Source organism: Calidris pugnax, unplaced genomic scaffold, assembly GCF_001431845.1.
Source record: "Calidris pugnax isolate Ruff unplaced genomic scaffold, ASM143184v1 scaffold150, whole genome shotgun sequence".
Taxonomy (NCBI): Eukaryota; Metazoa; Chordata; class Aves; order Charadriiformes; family Scolopacidae; genus Calidris; species Calidris pugnax.
The window spans coordinates 1529527-1550737 of NW_015091300.1; the positions used below are offsets into that span (position 1 = coordinate 1529527).

Consider the following 21211-nt stretch of genomic DNA (forward strand, 5'->3'; position numbering starts at 1 on the left):
GTAGATCGAAGTCTGGTCATTGAGTTTATACTTTAGTACGGCGTGGAGTTAGAAAGATGTTGCTTCTAGATGGTGCTCCTCATCCTCGCCCGACTCTTAAATGCAATTAGGAGGATGTTAATTGGCATGCCAGGCCGAAAGGGAATGAAATTATCTGTACCATGATACGGGGGGAAGGGTTTTCCCGCTTTCCTTTTAATCCTCTAGCGATAGGAACATCAATTCCCCAACAATCCTTGGAAGGTGGCCACGAGCTGCCTAACAATTTATGCCTTCAAATTGAAAAATATATTTCCCGCTCTCTGCAAAAGAAACCCTGGGCTTACTTTGATAAATATTTACTTTTGTCTCGCCGCATGAAGTTCCTTGCTTCCATGTTGGGTTTTTTTTTTCTAGTCTCTTTGTCTTTTCGATTCCATTTTAACAGGAAATCCTGTTTGTTAATGCAAAGCCTCCATGAAGTTTTCCGAGTGGCCACTCAACTTGCTTCTAGACTTTTGCCACGAGCGTGTCGTGACCGAGTGGTTTTCTGCTTATTAATAGGAAAATTTCTTTAGGAGATGGAATTTGGAATGTCTTTGTCTTCTATCAGTTAGATCTCCATTCATGTGTAAGCAACTGCAGATGAAAGAATGCTCTTCCAAATTAATGAGAAGCTTTTGTCCTCAGCTAGAGAGATACCTCGAAGTACTTCATTTATTCTGATCCAAGTTCAGGACTATAGAATTAAAAGGATAGTCTTTGATGTTTGCTGGTTTACAGGAAGATGGGATAGAAATCATTTACAGGGGGTTGGAAGGGACCTCTGGAGATCATCTACTCCAACCCCCTGCCAAAGCAGGTCCACCCATGGCAGGTTGCACAGGAACTTCTCCAGGTGGGTTTTGAATGTCTCCAGAGAAGGAGACTCCACCACCACCCTGGGCAGCTTCTTCCAGGGCTCTGCCACCCATTTGTTTACCCAGGTTGCATTAAAATTGTGCGTGATGCTTTGGGATTTGCCCTGACGTAGCAGGCAGCTGAGGCACAAGACCTGTTTCCAAGAGGACACAAATACACATTTTTGAGAAGACACTAGACCCCAAAAAATCAAAAAAAGTCTTATCACCACTCAAAGTCAGAACATGGCAATACCAGCCTCACATGGACCTTGTGCTGCCTGGGAGAAGCCTTTTAAACACTCTTTGGTCAGTAAATCCATCAGTGATACCCATACAAACCATTTTATTTGCATATATGACCTTTTTGGAGACCTCACACCCTAAATCTCTTGGTTTCACAAGAGATTTACTATTAGGTGGACCGAAAAGTAAATAGCAAATACAGCAGAACTTTATTCAGCAGAATTTAGTCACGCTTCACTTTTCCAAGATCAGAAAGAAAGATATAAAGTGAGCTCTTATTTTCAGTTTAGCAATTTGACATCTTAATTGGTTACTTTCTGGGATCCTAAATGTCTTCCAGGCATTAAAGTTTGGTTCAAGTAAATAAGAGCAGTGTCCCTCCGTGGAGTCAGCTGCCCCTCGGAGTTCTCCACGGCTAATTATCTCTACTTATTTCTATTTACGTGTCGTTATGGCTTGGATAATTCAAATGCAAAATGCCTCAAGGGCTCTTCAGTAGACACGGGCATTTGGGGGCTTAGTGATTCTTTTTTTTCTCCACTTTTTCACGCTAAATGGATTTCACCCACGGCCTGGTTCCTTCAGTGCTTAGAGAGACCTTCTCCATCACCCATGGAAAGGCTCCTCAACTGGACCTACTGCGCTCGCTTGCAACCAGTCCCCCCATATAGAGCTATAGGACAATCCATTTCTTTTATTTCGGATGAAACACGGTGCGTTTGTGTTGATGTGACCTCTCGTGTGCCCATACGTGAAGCCTTCCTCAAGCAGATTCAGGTCCTCTACGTGGAGCCTTCCTCAAGCAGATTCAGGTCCTCTGCTTGGAAATATATCTGTGCCGGCCTCTTATCCAGTACAGGAGCAGAGATCTCATGCCACAGCACTCTTTTTTTTTTTTGCTGTAATCCATTAAAAAATAGGTCAAACCCAAGAAATGTTCATATCTACAGGAATAAAGGTTTAACTTGGAGATGTCAGGTTTCGAAACGACGATATTTTTAGAGCTCGCTATATAAAGGAGGGTGGGTTTTTTTTTTAACGTGATTGTGGCGTTCGTGCAGGCATTGTAAAACCCTATTGTTTAAGGAGTATTTGCATAACATGCTTTCGGTGTTGTAGGGCTTATATTTAATTCTTTAAAATTGAGAACAATAGTGCATTTGGCATGTATATGAGAGCGGAGAGAAGGAACAGCACGGAGTATTGCTGAATTGTTCGAAAACAGTCATCGTCAAATTTTTTGATGCATGGAACTGGGGTTTTTTTTTCCATCGCCAGATAGTGGTTTGTGTTTGTGTCCTCTTGGGTTTATTTAGGGGGTACTTCTGAACCAGGAGAAGGAGGAGAAAAGATATAAAATGCCTGAATTTCCAAGCTTCAAACAAATTATGTTGAGCAGGACTTTAGCCCTGAAGTAATTCTGTACTCAGGGCTTATAGAATGTTTTTAAACATTCAGATAATCACAGAATCACAGAATCTTCTAGGCTGGAAGGGACCTTAAAGATCATCTTGTCCAACCGTCAACCTGACTGACAAAAATAGACACCCACACAACAAACAAGGAGCATCATCACTAAACCAGACCTCCCAGCACTACATCAACCCCTCTTTTGAACACCTCCAGGGATGGGGCCTCAACCACCTCCCTGGGCAGCCCATTCCAATGCCTGATGACCCTTTCAGTGAAAAAATGTTTCCTAATATCCAGCCTGAACCTCCCCTGGTGCAACTTGAGGCCATTTCCTCTCGTCCTGTCGCCTGTGACTTGAGAGAAGAGACCGGCCCCCACCTCTCTACACCCTCCTTTCAGGGAGTTGGAGAGAGCAAGAAGGTCTCCCCTCAGCCTCCTCTTCTCCAGGCTGAATAACCCCAGCTCCCTCAGCCTCTCCTCATAAGACTTATTCTCCAGACCCCTCACCATCTTTGTCGCCCTTCTCTGGAATTTTGTCTTCTTGAGAAGCTCACTGTCATTTGTTTTGGGAGAAGTTCAGTCCTTATCCCTTCTTTCTGTCATACAGTTCCATCTGACCTTCTTCTGCTCCGTTTGACTCCCGCTCTCTGACCCTTGGTTTTTCAACTTCAAAGGTTGTTTGTGTCTTCCTTGCCCAAAGTTGTAGCCTTTTTTCTCCTTTTTTGGGGGGGGTCCAGATTATTTCTTTCCAGAATATCTAAAACATTGCGTGTGAAACCCACCTTTGTCACGGTGTGTCTTTCAAACCTCCCCTAGTTTTGGTTGACGTGGAGATCTGCTATTTGTGGACCTTGGGACGTCTGGCGTGTTTTGACCTCGTCGGTTGGGTGATCTCTGACATGAATCTTCCTTTCTGGAAGCCGAGCAAGTGTCACTTCCCGTCTGTCTGAATACACACCTCAACTGCTTCACATTTTCCGCAAGGTTTATGAAATTGCTTATTTTATTGAAATATTGCCCTGTTAATTGCCAAAAATGGCACGAGTGACAGGCGTGTTACTCTTCTCGCCTGTAATGGTGCCGATGCGCCAACATAAGACTGCAAGGATTTAATCCTGGAGGTACCTTTGCTGGTTTTACCTTCTCCAGATGTTTTTCATGCTACAAAACCCACAGATACAGTAAATTGAGGTGTCTCCCAAGAGGATTTGTTGTCTGCATGTTTAACCAGATTTTGTAGCATGGGGAAAAAAAAAGAAATTAAAATGTACAGAAGCTATATGGTAGTTTCTTCCATCTCTGTTGATGCAGTATGCACCTAAATCCAGCACCTAAGTCCATGTAGGACCAACAGAGACCACTTTGATCATATAGTCTGACCTCTAACATAAACCAGACCAAAGATGGATTTAATTACTTCTTCTGGGCTGGAATTTCTATGGTTTTTTTCTATCCAGTCTTGGTTTAAAGACTTCCATCGCTGTCCCAACCCATTGACTACCCTCCCCGGTAGAGCCAGACTGTGCTGTACGTGGACACCTCTTCTCTTGGACATGGGGTGACCAAGGGTTGTCCCCAGGTCCGTGTCTTGTCTGTCATTCCTAGGTCTGGGCTCAGCCCGAGTGCAATAAAACCTGGATGCAATTAAGGAGGAATCCCAGTCCAGCTTTTCTTTCTACCTTTGGTGACTTGGAGAGCTTCAAGGACCATGTGGAAGGGGATTGGCAGAGCCCAAGGGTGGTGATGCCACACTGATGGGTGGCTTTGAGTTTGTGTTCAAAGAGCAACCTCCTCCTTCTCCCAATGTGTTGTAGCAGAAATGCACTGGGCTTCCTCCCATGGGAGCCCTGACAGTGTAAATTGGATTTATTGTGCTTTATGCCTGGTTTGAACCATCTCTGTAAGTCCTTTGGAGTCCTCAGGGCAGGAAGGCATGGACCTGTTGGAGTGGGGCCAGAGGGGGCCATGAAGGCACCAAGGGCTGGAGCCCCTCTGCTGTGAGACCAAGGGCTGGAGCCCTTCCTCTGTGAAGACAGGCTGAGAGAGTTGGGGGGGTTCAGCCTGGAGAAGAGAAGGCTCCGTGGAGACCTTCGAGCCCCTTCCAGTCCCTCAAGGGGCTCCAGGAGAGATGGGGAGGGACTCTGGATGAGGGAGGGGAGCCATAGGACGAGGGGAACGGTTTTAAACTAAAAGAGGGAAGATTCAGATCTTCCCAGGAAGAAATTCTCTGGGCTGCCTCTTCCAGGGCTCTGCCACCCTCAAGGTAAAGAAGTTCCTCCTCATGTTTAGATGGAACTTCTTATGTTCAAGTTTGTACCTGATCCCTCTTGTCCTGTCACTGGGCACCCCAAAAAAACCTGTCGTGCTTTATGTTATTTCTACTTTTATTGGAAAACAATTGAGTGTGCTTGACGAGGTCTGGTTTTCCATGCCAAGGATGTGAAGGAGTCTCACCATTGCTCTTTCATTATTACACTCAGGATTATCTTGGGTCATCCTATTTAGTTTCTTAAAATCAAGTACAGTGGTACCTTTCTGTCTTGATGTCCAAAGCTTTCAGAAAGCTGCAAAATTTGGCAAAGTCTGAGTTTGGATTATCTTTCAACTTCTAATTTTAATTCCCTTATCTTTTTTTCTAAGTTTTAAGTTATAAAAGTTCCATTTTAGACATTCATTTTTTTGTATATGAGAAGTTTACTTTATAAGCTGTTTCTATCTGCTGTAAATCAGACTTTGTGCAGAACTTGCGGAAGCTTCTTTTATTTTTTTCTTCGTGATTATTGGCTTGTGATTTTTGGTTGACCAAGAAGAAAGTTGTTAAATGAGTTCCCATTATTAGCTCTTTTTTTTTTTTTGCTTTTTTTTTGGATCCATGGGCTTTGTGGAATTAGCTTTTTGAAAGCATTAAGTTCATAGATTACTGATTTGAATTTTTAAATTTTATTGTGCGTGCAAATAATACGTAATCAAATCACTCCTATTTAGGCAACAATTACTGTTTCAGCTGTAATAATTTCTTTATTGATTGAGGCTCAGCCTTAAAACTTCATCTGGATAGAGGGAGTTAAGAGACTAATGCTTTCTTAATTCCTAAAAGTCAGAAAAAGACCCTGAGATTGTTGTTCAGCCTTGAGTCTTCCTCACTGATTGGGCTCATCCATGGCGTGTTTTGATCTATGATAGATGCCAGGTGTTACTTCATCTTGTTGTGATTCCAACCTGTTATTTCGCTTTCTAAACAGTGTTCCTTAAGTGCTTCTGTGGTGAAGAGCTGGGGTGAGGTACCAAGACATTTTAATTGTTCTGAATGTAATTTGTTATTGTTATAAAATCACAGAATCACAGACTGGCAGGGCTTGGAAGAGACCTCTGGAGATCATCTCCTCCAACCCCCTGCCAAAGCAAGGCCACCCAGAGCAGGCTGCACAAGAACGTGTCCAGGTGGGGTTGGAATGTCTCCAGAGAAGGAGACTCCACCACCTCTCTGGGCAGCCTCTGCCAGGGCTCTGCCACCCTCACAGGAATGAAGTTCCTCCTCATGTTGAGATGGAACTTCTTGTGGTCAAGTTTGTGCCCGTTACCTCTTGTCCTGTCACCACTGAGAAGAGTCTGGCCCCATCCTCCTGACACTGGCTCTTTATATATTGCTCAGCATTGATGAGGTCCCCTCAGTTTTCTTTTCTCCAGGCTGAAAAGCCCCAGGTCTCTCAGCCTTTCCTCACCAGAGAGATGCTCCATCCCTTGATCATCTTTGTAGCTTCCTCTGGACTCTCTCCAGCAGCTCCCTGTCCTTCTTGAACTGGGGAACCCAGAACTGGTCCCAGTGCTCCAGCTGTGGCCTCCCCAGGGCAGAGCAGAGGGGGAGGATGACCTCTGTTGACCTGCTGACCATGCTTTTTTGAATGCTCCCCAGGAGATCATTGGTCTTCTTGGTCACCAGGGCGCTTTGCTGGCTCAATGGGTGAGATCTGGGTGAGATCTAAGGGCTGTTGAGCTCGATAGTGTGTCTGACAAGCAATGGAAAAGAATGGAAGAAAGAGGAGAAGTATTCTGGTAGAAAACTCTGGATGCTTGTCAACCTGTGCAAGCTGCACATGTTGACGTATATACATATTTTTCATATAGACATATATTCATATGTTTCAATTTGATATCAGCTTGATTTTTAGTGGGGCAAAAAATAGAAGTTTGACTAAGACATATGAGGGAAATTTGGGAGACGGTCTTCATTTCCACCCGGTCATGAATTGACACTTGTCTCATGTACCTTGTTTTGGGGAGGGGAACGTCCTTGTTGTAAAACATCGTTGCCATTTTAAAATTGCATTATTCATGCCTTAAAAATCCAAATAAAACCCCAAACCTTCCAGACACTGAGGACGGGACTGCTGCAAAATCATGCCTCTTTTTTAGAAGGCAACGTTTATCATCGATAACAGATTTTAATTAGCTAAATTTCATGCAAATGCCTCTTGAGGACTGTAAATAAATCTGTTTCGATACTTTAAAAACTAAGTTGATATTTTTCAGGGTTGTTTTCAGAGGGGAATAACAAGAAGTGAATTACTTGATGGTGAAGCTCTACACCATTTCAGGAGGCAACGCTGCTTCCTTCAGAGCTCCAAATTCATCAATTAATCACTGCATCTGGCCTTAATTTTTTCTCTTTAATTGTAGCGTTTCTGTGGAGCTCTGGGTGCAGTTGGACATGTTTTTCTTCTTAGTATGGAAAAATTCCTGCCTACGTGTCCCTGCCCTCGTGCTCCTCTACGGGATGGTTCTTTGAGAAGGATGACCAACTTCTTGAAGAAGAGAATTGTGTTGGGCTGGTTTATTTTAACCTGAATATTGGTGTTCTGGGCAGAGGTCCCAGGAAGAAGTGTCCCAGCCCAGGTTGCGAAGGTGATGAGATGTGGTAGGAAAGCAAAGCTTCACAAGGGGTGAAAGTCAAAACCAGGTGCCAAAGACAACCTCTAATAGAGCATGTCCCTTCTCTGCTGCTTTGGAAATAGAAATCAGCCACCAAGGGCTTGCTTATGCCATAAACAAGCACTCTAGTTTAGTTACATTATGCTTAATTTTTTTAAAAAAGGAAAATATTTAGGGAAGCAAAAATAGGACATAAAGAAATAGTCTTCGGTCCTTTTCCTTTCTCCTTCTTTTTCCTGGTTCTTTCCCGGTTCTTTACTCTTTCTCTGTCAGAGAAAAGAAATTTACTCTTCTCTCTTCCAATTCCATGTGGAATATCAATGGATGTGCATTTTCCTCTTCACATGTATTGAATTCATTCACTTTTCGCAATCGTGATCCCGCTTCTCTGCATTTAAATTTCCTTGATGGCCAAAATGCCTTATGTATTTTGGAGAAGAAACTACTTGTTGGAAATCCTTTCTGTCAAATTCTTCCAAATGCAAATTTCTTCCAAATTCTTCCTCTCCGTGAAATTATCTGCATCTTCTGAAGCGGAAAGACACCAGATTTAACCTGTTGTTGCTACACACACACCCCCCATAGCATCACCAGGTTGATTTTAACCAATTTGCAGCACTAGATGGTGCTGATGACAGTATCTCTGAAATCTGAGCCTTCAAAACCACCAGTGATTCGAAAAGTAGTGCTGCTGGTTGAGAACAAGGGCCAGTTTGCAAATCCAAATCTGAATTTCAGCAAAAATATCAGTCTGTGAATACAGAAGGGGAGAAGATGGAAACCCTCCTGGTCTATCTTATTTCTGCGTTGCTTCTTTTTAACGGGGAACGTTCTGGTGGTTTTTGACTAATAATTGTGAATTAGTGGGAGGTCAACGTTTGGTCCCAGCAATGCCGCGTCTCGGTGAGGTTGTGTTGGGTAGCACGCAGGAAAATAAGAAGATTCCAGTTTTCCTGACATCAAATATATTGTGTCACCCTGAAAACACCGAATACTCTCAACCCTTGTAACCACCACAGAGGTCTTGTTATCTCATCCAACGTTCTTGCCATAATGGTCCAGTTGTGGTTATCACCACCCCAGTGATAGTGTCCTGGTGGGACTGGGATTTGGGCAGCTGTGGAACCAGTCCTAGTTTCAACCGTGCCCACTCCTTGTGCTGAACCTTGAGTATGGTACCACCTACCCAAGGGCTTTCATAGAGGTTCATTAGATACCTTAAATGCGGCAAAGGTTGTCCGTAAAAAGAAGCTGTTAATCTGTTCTAAGAAATATCTGACTGAAGAGGTTGGGTAATGGTGGAATTTATTGAGTTGGCTCTTGAGAAGTAAGATTTGGGCTGAAGAAGCGTAACTAATTCCTTGTGGTGGTGAGAAGTGTTGGAAAAGCCTTTTCTTGAGGCTCTTGACCAGCAATGAGGGGACAAACAGTGATACTCTGAGGGATCTACTCCTACAGTCTGTGAAGGACACGATATCAATGATGTATGTTAAGTAAAAAAAAATAATAAGAGGACTTCTTCAAATGCTGAGCATCCTTTGTTGAGGCAGAGAAGCTTTCCAAGGACTGAAGCTGTCCTCCAGCTCTGAGAAATAGAAGCTATCTAGAATATAGCACTGAGGTAGTATTTTGCCACTTAAGTTTTTTAATTACTAAACTGGCTTTAATAGCTTCATAGCACCTCTGCTATGAAGACAGGCTGACAGAGTTGGAGGTGATCAGCCTGGAGAAGAGATGGCTTCAGGCAGACCTTAGAGCCCCTTCCACCCTTCCAGTCCCTCAAGGGGCTCCAGGAAAGCTGGGGAGGGACTCTGGATCAGGGATGAGGATCAGCCATAGGACCAGAGGGAACAGTTTTAAACTGGAAGAGGGGAGATGGAGATGAGATGTGGGGAAGAACTTCTTTGGTGTGAGGGTGGTGAGAGCCTGGCCCAGGTTGGCCAGAGAAGCTGTGGCTGCCCCATCCCTGGAGGGGTTCAAGGGCAGGTTGGAGGGGACTTGGAGCAACCTGATCTAGTGGGAGGTGTCCCTGCCCATGGCAGGGGATTGGAACAAGATGAGGTCCCTTCTAACTCAAATCATTCATAATTTTGGAGCTGAATCTGGTGAAGCAGGACTCTGCCACTGCTCCTTGTCCCAAGAGCAAGAGTAACCAACCCTAAGAGCAGCTTACTCAGTTATTAGTGAATTTTTTGGTGCTTATTTGTCAAGGTGGCCTTTTTACCCTCTAAGGACCAGCATGGTCATCCTAGGAAATCCTACATCATCTTCCAAAAGCCAGAAAAATGTTCTTAAATCCAGAAATCCTTAAAACACATGACCTTTTCCAAGATGGGGAGGGGGCAACATTGGGTTATCTGGGAATTTAGAGCCATTTTTGACTCTACTTTGAGCTCCAACAGGGTAGGATTAGATTGAACATTAGGAAGGAATTCTTCACAGAGAGAGTGGTGGGGCATTGGAACAGGCTGCCCAGGGAGGGGGTTGAGTCACCATCCCTGGATGTGTTTAAGGGGCGTTTAGATGGGGCACTGAGGGATATGGTGTAGGGGAGGACTTTGTAGAGTAGGGTAGGTGGTTGGACTCGATGATCCCAAGGGTCTCTTCCAACCTCAATAATTCTATGATTCTATGATTCTACTGAGCAGTACCTGGTGGCCTTTGTCCACTGCTTCTGCTGACTTCTCATCCCACCTCCCACCATTGCAGTCAAGTTTCATTCTCCTTATGTATCAGGTTATGCCAGCCTCTGTGAATGTCCTTGCCATGCTTTTTTTTTTGGAATGGACAAAAAAAAATACGTTTATTTCTCTGTATGTATATGGACCTCTGATTTCACAGGTTCTTTATAAAGCTGAGGGTGATGCTTTATTCCTTGACTTCAGCTAAAATGAATTTGAAAAGGACTTAGACCATCAAACTGCCAAAACTCAGCCTCCAAATTCCCAAAGCTTTGGTCATATAGTTGGATTCTTCCTGTAGCAAGGAAATAGGTTATTGAAATGAATAATACACAAGATGTTTACGGATATATTGCAATATATTGCATGAAGTGCTGTGCTTAAAAATGGCATTTTAATGAACACATACTGGTTATGAACTCAAATTGCATGTAGACCATTCCTTCTGCTGTAGTTTGACTTTTTTAAGAAGGTAACTGTGACCATATGATGTTCTTCACGTCATGTATAGAATATTTCTGATGGAATTTCTGCTGTTGCTTAGCCCAGATGTCAAAAAAAGAAGTGAACAAACGAAGTTCTGTAATTATTGTGCATTGCATTTTTAAAATTTCCTCCTTTAAGTTTGTGTACGTAATAAAACATCTCTTCTGACAGGATATTTCAGAACGCTACTGTGAAACGATTTTAATATTTTTTTCCCTTTTTTTTTTCTTTTCTCCCCCTCCAGCTTGTTTTCTTTGCTGTCCAAAAAACACAACAAAGTGTTGGAGCAGGCCACGCAGTCCTTGAGAGGTTCCCTGGGTTCCAACGACTCTCCCCTTCCCGATTATGTGAGTATTGAGCATCCGTGGTTTTTTCCGTGTTCAAAACAGAAACAAACTGACTCTGCAAAGATTTAGCGAAACGGGGGACGGTTGAGTAACCACCCACACCAAAATACAGGAACCTGGTTGCATGATGTCATGTCTGCAAAGTCTTTTTTTTAAAAAAAAAAAAAAGAAAATAAAATTACACTTACAAATGGCAAAACACCACCACGACTATTCCTAGCGCAAAGACTTACTGTACCCCGTCGGCTTCCATGCAGTTAAAAAACATAATTTTTAAGAACTGCCATCCACAGTAGGTTAAAATGCCTACGGATGCTTGAAAAGAATTCCCTAAAAATGCTAAAAAAACAATTCCCAGCGAGTTTTTTGGGGAGAGCCCTGCAGTCGTGGGACAAATTGGTCTGTTCTGAAGACGGGAATACGTTGAGTCCCCTTCGGTTTTACTGAGCCAATACCCACAAATAGGCAACAATTTTGTAATTTAATTGCACGGCTTGTTGGAAACTCTCGAGTTTCGGTACTAGGAGACGTCTTCCAAGGACTTTGAATAATATCTTTGTACTGCTGAAGTATCATTGGTTTGGCCTCGTTTGAACTCTGTGTGGAAAAAAAAAGTCGATTTATCGCTCGCTCTGGATTTTGGAGGATGAAAAATGTAACAACTTGTTTTATTTTCAGCGTTAATACGTGTCCCGGGACATGCCTGTTGGAGACTTTACTATCGTATTACTCTAACGTGAAGTATAAAAGGGCCTAAAGAGATAATTTGATATAATAATTTCATGGCTTGAATTTGATTTAACTAATTGGGTTTTTTAACGTGCGTCTTTCAGTTATTATTGCTGACACGAACCATACAAACTAGAGGCACTTTGTTATTTGGGTTTAGAGAGCAAAGGGATCGTGTTTTTCCTGTATTTTCCTGTATTCCCACTCTCTTTCCGTGTCTTAATTCACGCGAATCTCCTTACGACACCCGTGGTTTCAGGGCTTCTCATGACTCTCCCAGAAGTTGCCATCTGACCTTTCATTTTTGGAACTTGAAACACTTCGGCAAGAACCTCTTCGAGTTAGTTTGTGGTTAAGGAGCAGGAGATCCCACTTCTCTTTGTGTGGTAAGGTGATACCCAAGCTCTTTTCTCTGAGTGGGCTCGAAAAACTGGAAGCCCTTGAGACTTCAGACACCTCGGAGAGGATTTGGTGGCCCTTTCCCATGAGTTCGCTTCTCAAGGGATAGGGGTTCCTGGTGTAGGGGCTTCCACTGTGGTATTTTGGATGCATTTTTTGAGTGTTGTGCTTGATAATGCTCTTGGGGCTGTATTTGTCAGAGATGATTAACCCCAGTGTTATGTCCAGTTCCAGTTTTAAGCAATTAATGTCTTCAGTTACCTGCCGTGGTCTCATGGCTCTTTATTGAGCTCTCCTGGAGAGCTGTGGGGCTTCAGTTGGCTTTCAGGGCAAAGGGAGGTTTCTTGGGTGGAGGTGAGGGCTTTCCATACTAGAGATATATCATCCCATGTCATACCAGAGACAGGAAGGCTCCAGGGAGACCTTCAAGCCCCTTCTAGTCCCTAAAGGGGCTCCAGGAAAGCTGGGGAGGGACTCTGGATCAGGGACGAGGATCAGCCATAGGGTGAGGGGGAACGGTTTTAAACTGGAAGAGGGGAGATTGAGATGAGATGTAGGGAAGAACTTCTTTGGTGTGAGGATGGTAAAAGCCTGGCCAAGGTTGCCCAGAGAAGCTGTGGCTGCCTCATCCCTGGAGGGGTTCAAGGCCAGGTTGGAGGGGACTTTGAGCAACACGGTATGGTGAGAGGTGTTGAAACTTGGTGGTCTTTAAGGTCCCTTCCAACCCAAACCATTTTATGATTCTAGAGCTGGTTCTACATACCAGGCAGTGTCCCTGCCCAGAGGGGATGGAGTGAGTGCTTGGGACAGGGTTTATGGGCACAGGAGCTCCATAAACTGGAGTTGCTGCTAAAGGCTGTGTGTTTTGATACCAACCTCCGAGTCGTTGTGGTTAAATAACTGTCAAGCATCTTCAGATGCTTGCATTGTGTAATTCAAAAGAGAGTTTTCATGGTACCTGCATCACAAGGGGTAAATCGTATGTTAAATTATTCTAGGTCTTGCTTATGGTCTTATCTTCCTCTACATTCCTTTCTGCTCATTTGTGAGTACCAGACTTCAAGAAACAAATTATGATAAATACTTTGAGTTCCTTCTTAGTGCTAGGAAGGATATGGAAGCAAAAAGTCAGCATCAGTGATCTTGAATCAAGCCCTGTCCGTTGTGAGCATCCAACGCGAATGCACGAAGGGACCAACTGGAGATGAGATGATGGGCATCTCTTAATTCCCGAATGCTCGAGGTGTAGTAGTGTTTCTCCCATACTTTGTTTCCATTACTGTGAAGACCCAAGTTTTGGACCTAATATACAGTCCCTAAGCTGCTGATCGTTGATGGTGCTAAGGATATACTGGGATTCTCCTTTTTTGTGGTCTTTTTGTGAGTATCCGCTGTGGGCTACCATCAAGTCCGTGGTGTGCTGGTAAAGCTGTGGGTATTTTGCTGTCAACTAGAAAAAGGAACTGACCCAGTTGGCTTTTAGAGTGCTCTTGTTGAGGTTTTCTGAGCTTTAAAAGAGAAATAAGAGCAAAATGTTGTATTTATTAAGGCTGGACCCGTTTCCTGGTCCTTTCCTGATAAGCTGTTGTCAATACGATGGGATTCAGGAGCATGGTGGAGAATCACAGAATGATATGGAGTTGGAAGGGACCTCCGGAGATCATCTAGTCCAACCCCCTGCCAAAGCAGGTCCACCTAGAGTGGGTTAGACAGAAATGTGTCCAGGTGGGGTTGGAAGGGGTGGAGAATCACAGAATGATATGGGGTTGGAAGGGACCTCTGGAGATCATCTACTCTGAAGCCCTGCCAAAGCAGGTCCACCTAGAGTGGGTTAGACAGAAACGTGTCCAGGTGGGGTTGGAATGTCTCCAGAGAAGGAGACTCCACCACCTCTCTGGGCAGCCTGAGAAGTCAGTGGGGAGGAGAGAAGAACCCCCAGTCATCAAACCATCACCTCGGAGACAGGATCCTTGGTTAGTCCAATTCTCAGGCTGCTTCATCTACTAGTTTTTTAATAAGCTTTATTATTATTATTTCCATAGTAGCAGTGACCTGTTTTGAAATACCACAATTTGGTGAAGTTGTCCTTGCCCATGAGGATCTCCAAGTCAGGGCAGCCTGAGAAATCAGTGGGGAGGAGAGAAGAACCCCCTGTCATCAAACCATCATCTCAGAGACAGGATTTGGTTAGTCCAATTGGTTAGTCCAATTCTCAAACTGCTTCATCTACTAGTTTTTTAATAAGCTTTATTATTATTATTTCCATAGTAGCAGTGACCTGTTTTGAAATACCACAATTTGGTGAAGTTGTCCTTGCCCATGAGGATCTCCAGGCTTGATTGAGAAAAACCCAGTCAGGGTTTTTATTGCTTTCTTTCAGTTCAAATCAAGACAAATTACTTAAGTAAACATATCAGTGATGGTCTTTGTAATTTTATTACAGCCTGATGTAATTTGTTTTTATTATTATTATTTCCATAGTAGCAGTGACCTGTTTTGAAATACCACAATTTGGTGAAGTTGTCCTTGCCCATGAGGATCTCCAGGCTTGATTGGGAAAAACCCAGTCGGGGTTTTTATTGCTTTCTTCCAGTTCAAATCAAGACAAATTCCTTAAGTAAACATATCAGTGATGGTCTTTGTAATTTTATTACAGCCTGATGTAATTTGTTAAATCATAGATACTTAGCAGTGGAACTGGGGGCATGGTATCTTCCCTGGAAAAGGAGCACATCAGACCTGTTGTTGGAGCTGCCAACTACCCAAATGGTTGATTTTTAAGGATTTCATAGCATTGTCTGCCATTTTTGAGCACTTCAACATTTGTCATACTGCAGCTGGAAAGGAGAGATTCTCCTTAACTCATTCTAGGAAGAGAGGGGATGAAGAATCATAGACTGGTTTGGGTTGGAAGGGACCTTAAAGACCATCAGGTTCCAACCCCCTGCCCTGGGCAGGGACACCTCCCACTAGGCCAGGTTGCTCAAAGCCCCGTCCAACCTGGCCTTGAACATCTCCAGGGATGGGGCATCTACCACCTCCATAGACAACCTGGCCACCCTCATAGGAGTATTTCTTCCGAATATCTCATCTAAATCTCTACCCTCTTTCAGTTTGAAGCCGTTACCCCTCAGGGGATGAAGAATCATAGACTGGTTTGGGTTGGAAGGGACCTTAAAGACCATCAGGTTCCAACCCCCTGCCCTGGGCAGGGACACCTCCCACTAGGCCAGGTTGCTCAAAGCCCCGTCCAACCTGGCCTTGAACATCTCCAGGGATGGGGCATCTACCACCTCCATAGACAACCTGGCCACCCTCATAGGAGTATTTCTTCCGAATATCTCATCTAAATCTCTACCCTCTTTCAGTTTGAAGCCGTTACCCCTCATCCAATCACTGCATGCCCTTGTAAAAAGTCCCTCTCCAGCTTTTTTGTAGTCCCTCTTCAGATACTGGAAGGCCAATATAAGGTCTCTCCGGAGCCTTCTCTTCTCCAGGCTGAACCCCCCCATCTCTCTCAGCCTGTCCTCCCAGCAGAGGGGCTCCAGCCCTCACAACATTTCCGTGGCCTCCTCTGGCCCTGCTCCAGCAGGTCCATGTCCTTCTGCTGTTGGTGGCCCCAGAGCTGGAGGCAGAACTGCGGGGGGATCTCTCCAGAGCAAAGCAGAAGGCAGAATTCCCCCCTTGCCCTGCTGACCACGCTGCTGGGGAAGTCCCCCAGGATGCAGGGGACATTTTGGGCTGTCAGCACACATTGCTGGTTCGTGTTGAGCTTCTCATCCACCAACACCCCCAAGTCCTTCTCCTCAGGGCTGCTCTTCATCCATTCTCCACCCAGACTGGATTTTGCTTGGGATTGCCATGACCCATGTGCAGAACCCTCAACTTGGCCTGGTTGAACTTCCTGAGGTTCACATGGGCCCAACTCTCAAGCCTGAAGAAGAGAGTAAATTTTGAATTTTGTCAAGCTTGTGCCAAGGGGTTCAGAATTCTTTCACTGACGTAAGAAAAAAAAAAAATTGCTTAATGCAAAAATTGAGGAAAATAAAAATGAAATGTAAGAACAGCTTTAGATTCAAATAGTTTGGCGGGTTTGCCATGACCCATGTGCAGAACCCTCAACTTGGCCTGGTTGACCTTCCTGAGGTTCACATGGGCCCACATCTCAAGCCTGAAGAAGAGAGTAAATTTTGAATTTTGTCAAGCTTGTGCCAAAGGGTTCAGAATTCTTTCACTGACGTAAGAAAAAAAAAAAATTGCTTAATGCAAAAATTGAGGAAAATAAAAATGAAATGTAAGAACAGCTTTAGATTCAAATAGTTTGGCATCATTTTGAATAAGAGGGAATGGCTTCAAGCTGCAACAGGGTAGGTTTAGATGGGATATTAGGAAAGAATTCTTCACAGAAAGAGTGGTCAGACACTGGAATAGGCTGCCCAGGGAGGTGGTTGAGTCCCCATCCCTGAACGTGTTGAAGAGCCGTTTAGATGTGGTGTTGGGGGATATGGTGTAGGGGAGAACTTTGTAGAGCAGGGTTGATGGTTGGACTTGATGATCCCAAGGTTCTCTTCCAACCTGAATGATCCTATGATTCTATGATCCATTGGGTCTGCATTTTCATACAAAGCTTTTGATTTGGTTTCTAAATTTTATTTCCGCATCACCTCACGCAAACCAGGGACGAGGGGTTTTACGGTAGTGGGAGCCCAACCTCTTCTTTACTGGTGGTGGGCCTGAAGGCTGAGGAGTTCAAAGGAAACTCCCTGGAGCACAATTTTGGGAATCACTCAACACTCAGGGTAGGGGTTATGGTTCTGAGGACCCCACGCTGCTGTCTGCAGTTGCTTTAATGGAATAATATTAACAGAAAATATTGTAGGTAAGACCATTGGTAGCCACATAGGGAAAAAATTGCTAAAATTCACTTCAGTTTAAACTTTTTTTACCTTCCAAATTTTGGCTATTTAAAAAAAAAAAAAGAAAAGCATTGTTCTATCCAGATGAAGCTTAAACGCTTTAGGAAAAATTCTAAAAATAATCCCACTTAGTGCCAGTATCTTCAATTATGTCACATATAGGGCTGTCACTTAAGCAGCGCTTCGATGGTGGAGGGATTTTGTCAGTGAGAGAAAAAAATGTAGTGTTAGACTTTTCTATTTACAAATGGGCTCCTCTGAATATACAAAGAGCCATCCTTTAATTCCCTGGCTAGAAATCTGTTGAGTTTGTGTTATTTTGGGTATAGAAGGGAAAAATGTAAAGAATATGAGTGAAAGTAAGCTACGTGTATACCTATAAGTGTATATATAAATATATACAAAATATAGAGAGATTTTATATAAATATATATATGTACACAAAGTATATATATATAATTTTTATATATATATATATAAAAAATCTGCAGTAGCAAATCTTGGTGGTACTGGGAGAGTTCCCAGTCAGAGCTGACTTTTCCTGGCTCTTTCCCAATCCAGTTAAATCTACCTGCTGTGCGGAGCTGGCGTTACACGGAGGCTTGGAATTCTGTGAATGTCAATGAGGACTTTTTTTTTTCCTCTCATCTCAAAAACGAGAATTCAACTTTGCATTCGGGTGATGAGATCTCTCTATTTCTTTTTTGTTGTTTTTTTTCTTTTCCTTCTCACTTTGTGCTCCGTAATGGAGCTAAACGAAGTCCAATATTTCGATTCTTCTTTGATTTTATCCTTGATTTCTATGGTAAATAGAAAGCAGCTGTCTATTTAAGCATCTAATTCTTGAAACTCCTAGGCCCCTCAAGCGTCATCTGGAAATAATGTAGCTTGTAAAACAAAGCTAAGAAGAAAAAGCAATGTTTGTTTTATGTGGGATGAATGACTTCAGTTGGGGACCTTCTAATTCGGCCGTTATGGGGGTTATTAAAAAGCAGTATTACAAAAGTGGTTTCAAGAAAAAAGGACTTTTTTTTTTTGTTAACTCGTATCTCGTTATTAGAGCTGATTATATTCAAAGCTGCAAGTACTTCATAAATAGTCATTATTTTGGTTTCTCCAGCAGAGAACCAACCTAATCTGCCTCCTGTATGTGGGTAGACATGAAAAGGTTCCCCTATTTCATTTATTCCCCAGGAAGAAATTGTCTTTCTTAAGTAAGGACTCCATATTTATCTGAGAAATTTGGGATTGCTAAAGAGTAGGTGACATAAAGTCTATGAACTGCAGTATTCGCTGTCTTTTGAACATAGTGAAACAAATCTAAAATCTATGAATTTTCTGGATTTAGTTGAGTTACAGCAGAAGAAAGATGATGGTACCAGTCTGGAGTCAGCCTTATTCTCAGTATCTCTAGTTTAGTCATGGCCTTGCTCAACAGCTAAAGCGAAATGAATCACAGAATCCCAGAATGCTATGGGGTTGGAAGGGACCTCTGGAGATCATCTAGTCCAACCCTCTGCCAAAGCAGGGCCACCCAGAGCAGGTTGCACAGGAACCCATCCAGGTGGGGTTGGAATGTCTCCAGAGAAGGAGACTCCACCACCTCTCTGGGCAGCCTCTTCCAGGGCTCTGACACCCTCAAAGTGAAGAAGTTCCTCCTCATGTTTAGGTGGAATGTCCTATGTTCAAGTTCCTGCCCATTTCCTCTTGTCCTGTCCCTGGGCACCACTGAAAAAAGCCTGGCCCCATCCTCCTGACACCCACCCTTCAAGTATTTCTAGGCCTTGATCAGATTCCCCCTCAGTCTTCTTTTCTGGAATGTTCTAGAAATACCTAATACTAACAGCTGTGGACCAAAATCTTTTGTCCACAATATTTCTCTGCCATTACATTGTCGTATAAGTCCTGTTGTGTCCCTTTCATGGCACTAACCAGAGTTTTTTCATGTAATAATGAGGAATTTCAGATAAAGTTATAGCATCTTGTGATACCAACGTGTTTTGATGAAGGAAAACGTGCAAAAAATACTTCATTTGCTATCAATATGAACAATATATGAACCGTAAATAAATATTGTGATGTTTTGGGGATCATATAATACATTCTCTACTTGCATGTCTCAATATTGCATTAGATACGTTGCGGCTCCGTCTAATTTTTTTAATTATCTCAAGAACTGGTTTAATGAGGAGCTCTGCCACCAGGCCTAAGTGTTTTCCTCTCAGCGCGTGCTATCGCAAAGAAATAGGAAGTCTTCCCCGCCATCATCTGATGGCTCTAGTAACGATGCAGAAATGAAATTAAACCCACTTCCAAATAAACTGGTGAGCCGTAATAGAATTAGTGCAAGGCAATTAACGTCGTTTAGCGGGTAGTCTGTAAAATAACTGCTCAGTGGTAACCGTGGCGAATGGACCGAAGGGGTGTTGCTTCTTCAGCTGTAGAATTGAAGACGGCGTTGGCAGAATGAGAAATTTTTGGCCAATTAAATCAAGACTCCTAATTGAAATATATCCATATTTGTTAAATAGTTGGGGTGGGGGGGAGCTAAATTATTTTATTTTGTCTTAATGTTTCTTCAAAACTCAGGAGCCACCTACTTTCTTACCAAAAAGCACTGCCTAGATCTCTTCCATATTCCTTTTGTCTGTATTTTCTCCCATTTTTAGATATCTTATAAACATTTACATTTAATAGTGCAAACAACTTCCTTTTTGTGTATGAATTTTTAGATCCTTTTGTTGGCTGCTTTAACAAACTTCTAATAAGATGCTTATACAAGAAAATGCTTCTTTAGGATGTTTCCTGAAGGTAGTATATGGTAAACCAATATAATATTTTAATGGTTTTGTATGGTATGTGCATTCTAGCAATTGAAGTTGCATTTAATAGGAGAATTGCCCTTGTTTTGCTCTGAATTACCTTCTTTTTGATTACTCCGAGTTGATGGCTCGAGAGCAGAAGTAACATTTTCAATATCAGGTTATTCTTGGATTTGCCTGTCTCCACTCCAGTATTGAGCCAAAAAGCCTATAAATACATTTTCTAAATATTAGTCATACCCTCCTTCAGATGAATTATATTTTAGTTCAAGAATATTACTCCTACCTAATCCCCCTATTTTTATATCATCAAAAATAACCATTTCAGAAGGGACCGAAATAACCAACCTAACCCAAATCTAAAGCAAGCTTTTTGGATTGAGTAATAGCCAAATTCTGCGGCTCTGTCTGAATTCTTAATCAGTTCTTTCCTTGAAATGAACTGGGAACTTTTCTGAGAAAATGCTGCAGAAATTATCCTTAAACAGAAAGTAGAAACTATCTTGAAATCCCATGATAAATATGTTGGTGAAGTCCAACCTATTTAAACTTCCATATATTAGTATGTAGGACTAATGGTTATTGGCACTTGGTCTTTGCATTATCGTGTCTTTCATAGTGTGGTTGAAGGATTTTTAGACAAACATTGAAGAACATCAAGAAGATGCTCTTTCATCGGTCAGGAGCTCCATGAAAGTCTCATTGATGTCTGGTATTTGTGTTCTATAGATGGCAATTCCTCAGTATTTGGAAAAATAAGGGTGAAAATTAGTGTCCTTCTTTTTTTAAAGAAAATTCAGTGTGGTGGCAGCATCTTATGGTCAACTGATGGAAAATCTTTCGTTCTTCATATTTATGAGACGTGAGATGAAATAGGAAGAAGTGGGAAGAAATTCTGGCAGTAGCAATACAAGCACCTACTGAAGTCTTTTTAAAAGGCCGTTATTTTGGTCATTACACACGTTTGAAGAAATCAAGACATGAAGATCAGAATTTTTTCCTTATTGTCCTCCTTTTATAATTAGATAGGTTTAGGGTTTAGCCATTATTCTTCTTCCCAGATCTCAATCTCCCCTCTTTCAGTGTCAAACCCTTCCCCCTCGTCCTATGGCTCCCCTCCCTGATCCAGAGTCCCTCCCCAGCTTTTCTGGAGCTCCTTGAGGGACTGGAAGGGGCTCTAAGGTCTCCCCGGAGCCTTCTCTTCTCCAGGCTGAACCCCCCAACTCTCTCAGCCTGTCCTCCCAGCAGAGGGGCTTCAGCCCTCCCAGCATCTCCGTGGCCTCCTCTGGCCCCACTCCAACAGGTCCATGTCCTTCTGCTGTTGGTGGCCCCAGAACTGGAGGCAGCACTTGGGGGGGTGTCTCC

General features: G+C 43.0%; 1 protein-coding gene across 1 annotated transcript in view; it reads left to right on the forward strand.

Annotated features, from left to right (window-relative positions):
* Positions 1–21211, forward strand: part of DYM (dymeclin) — a 346567-nt gene that overhangs the window by 203313 nt on the left and 122043 nt on the right. Inside the window, exon 15 of the mRNA XM_014960813.1 lies at positions 10878–10980. Coding sequence (XP_014816299.1) covers positions 10878–10980 — 103 coding nt within the window. The remainder of the gene's footprint in view (positions 1–10877; positions 10981–21211) is intronic.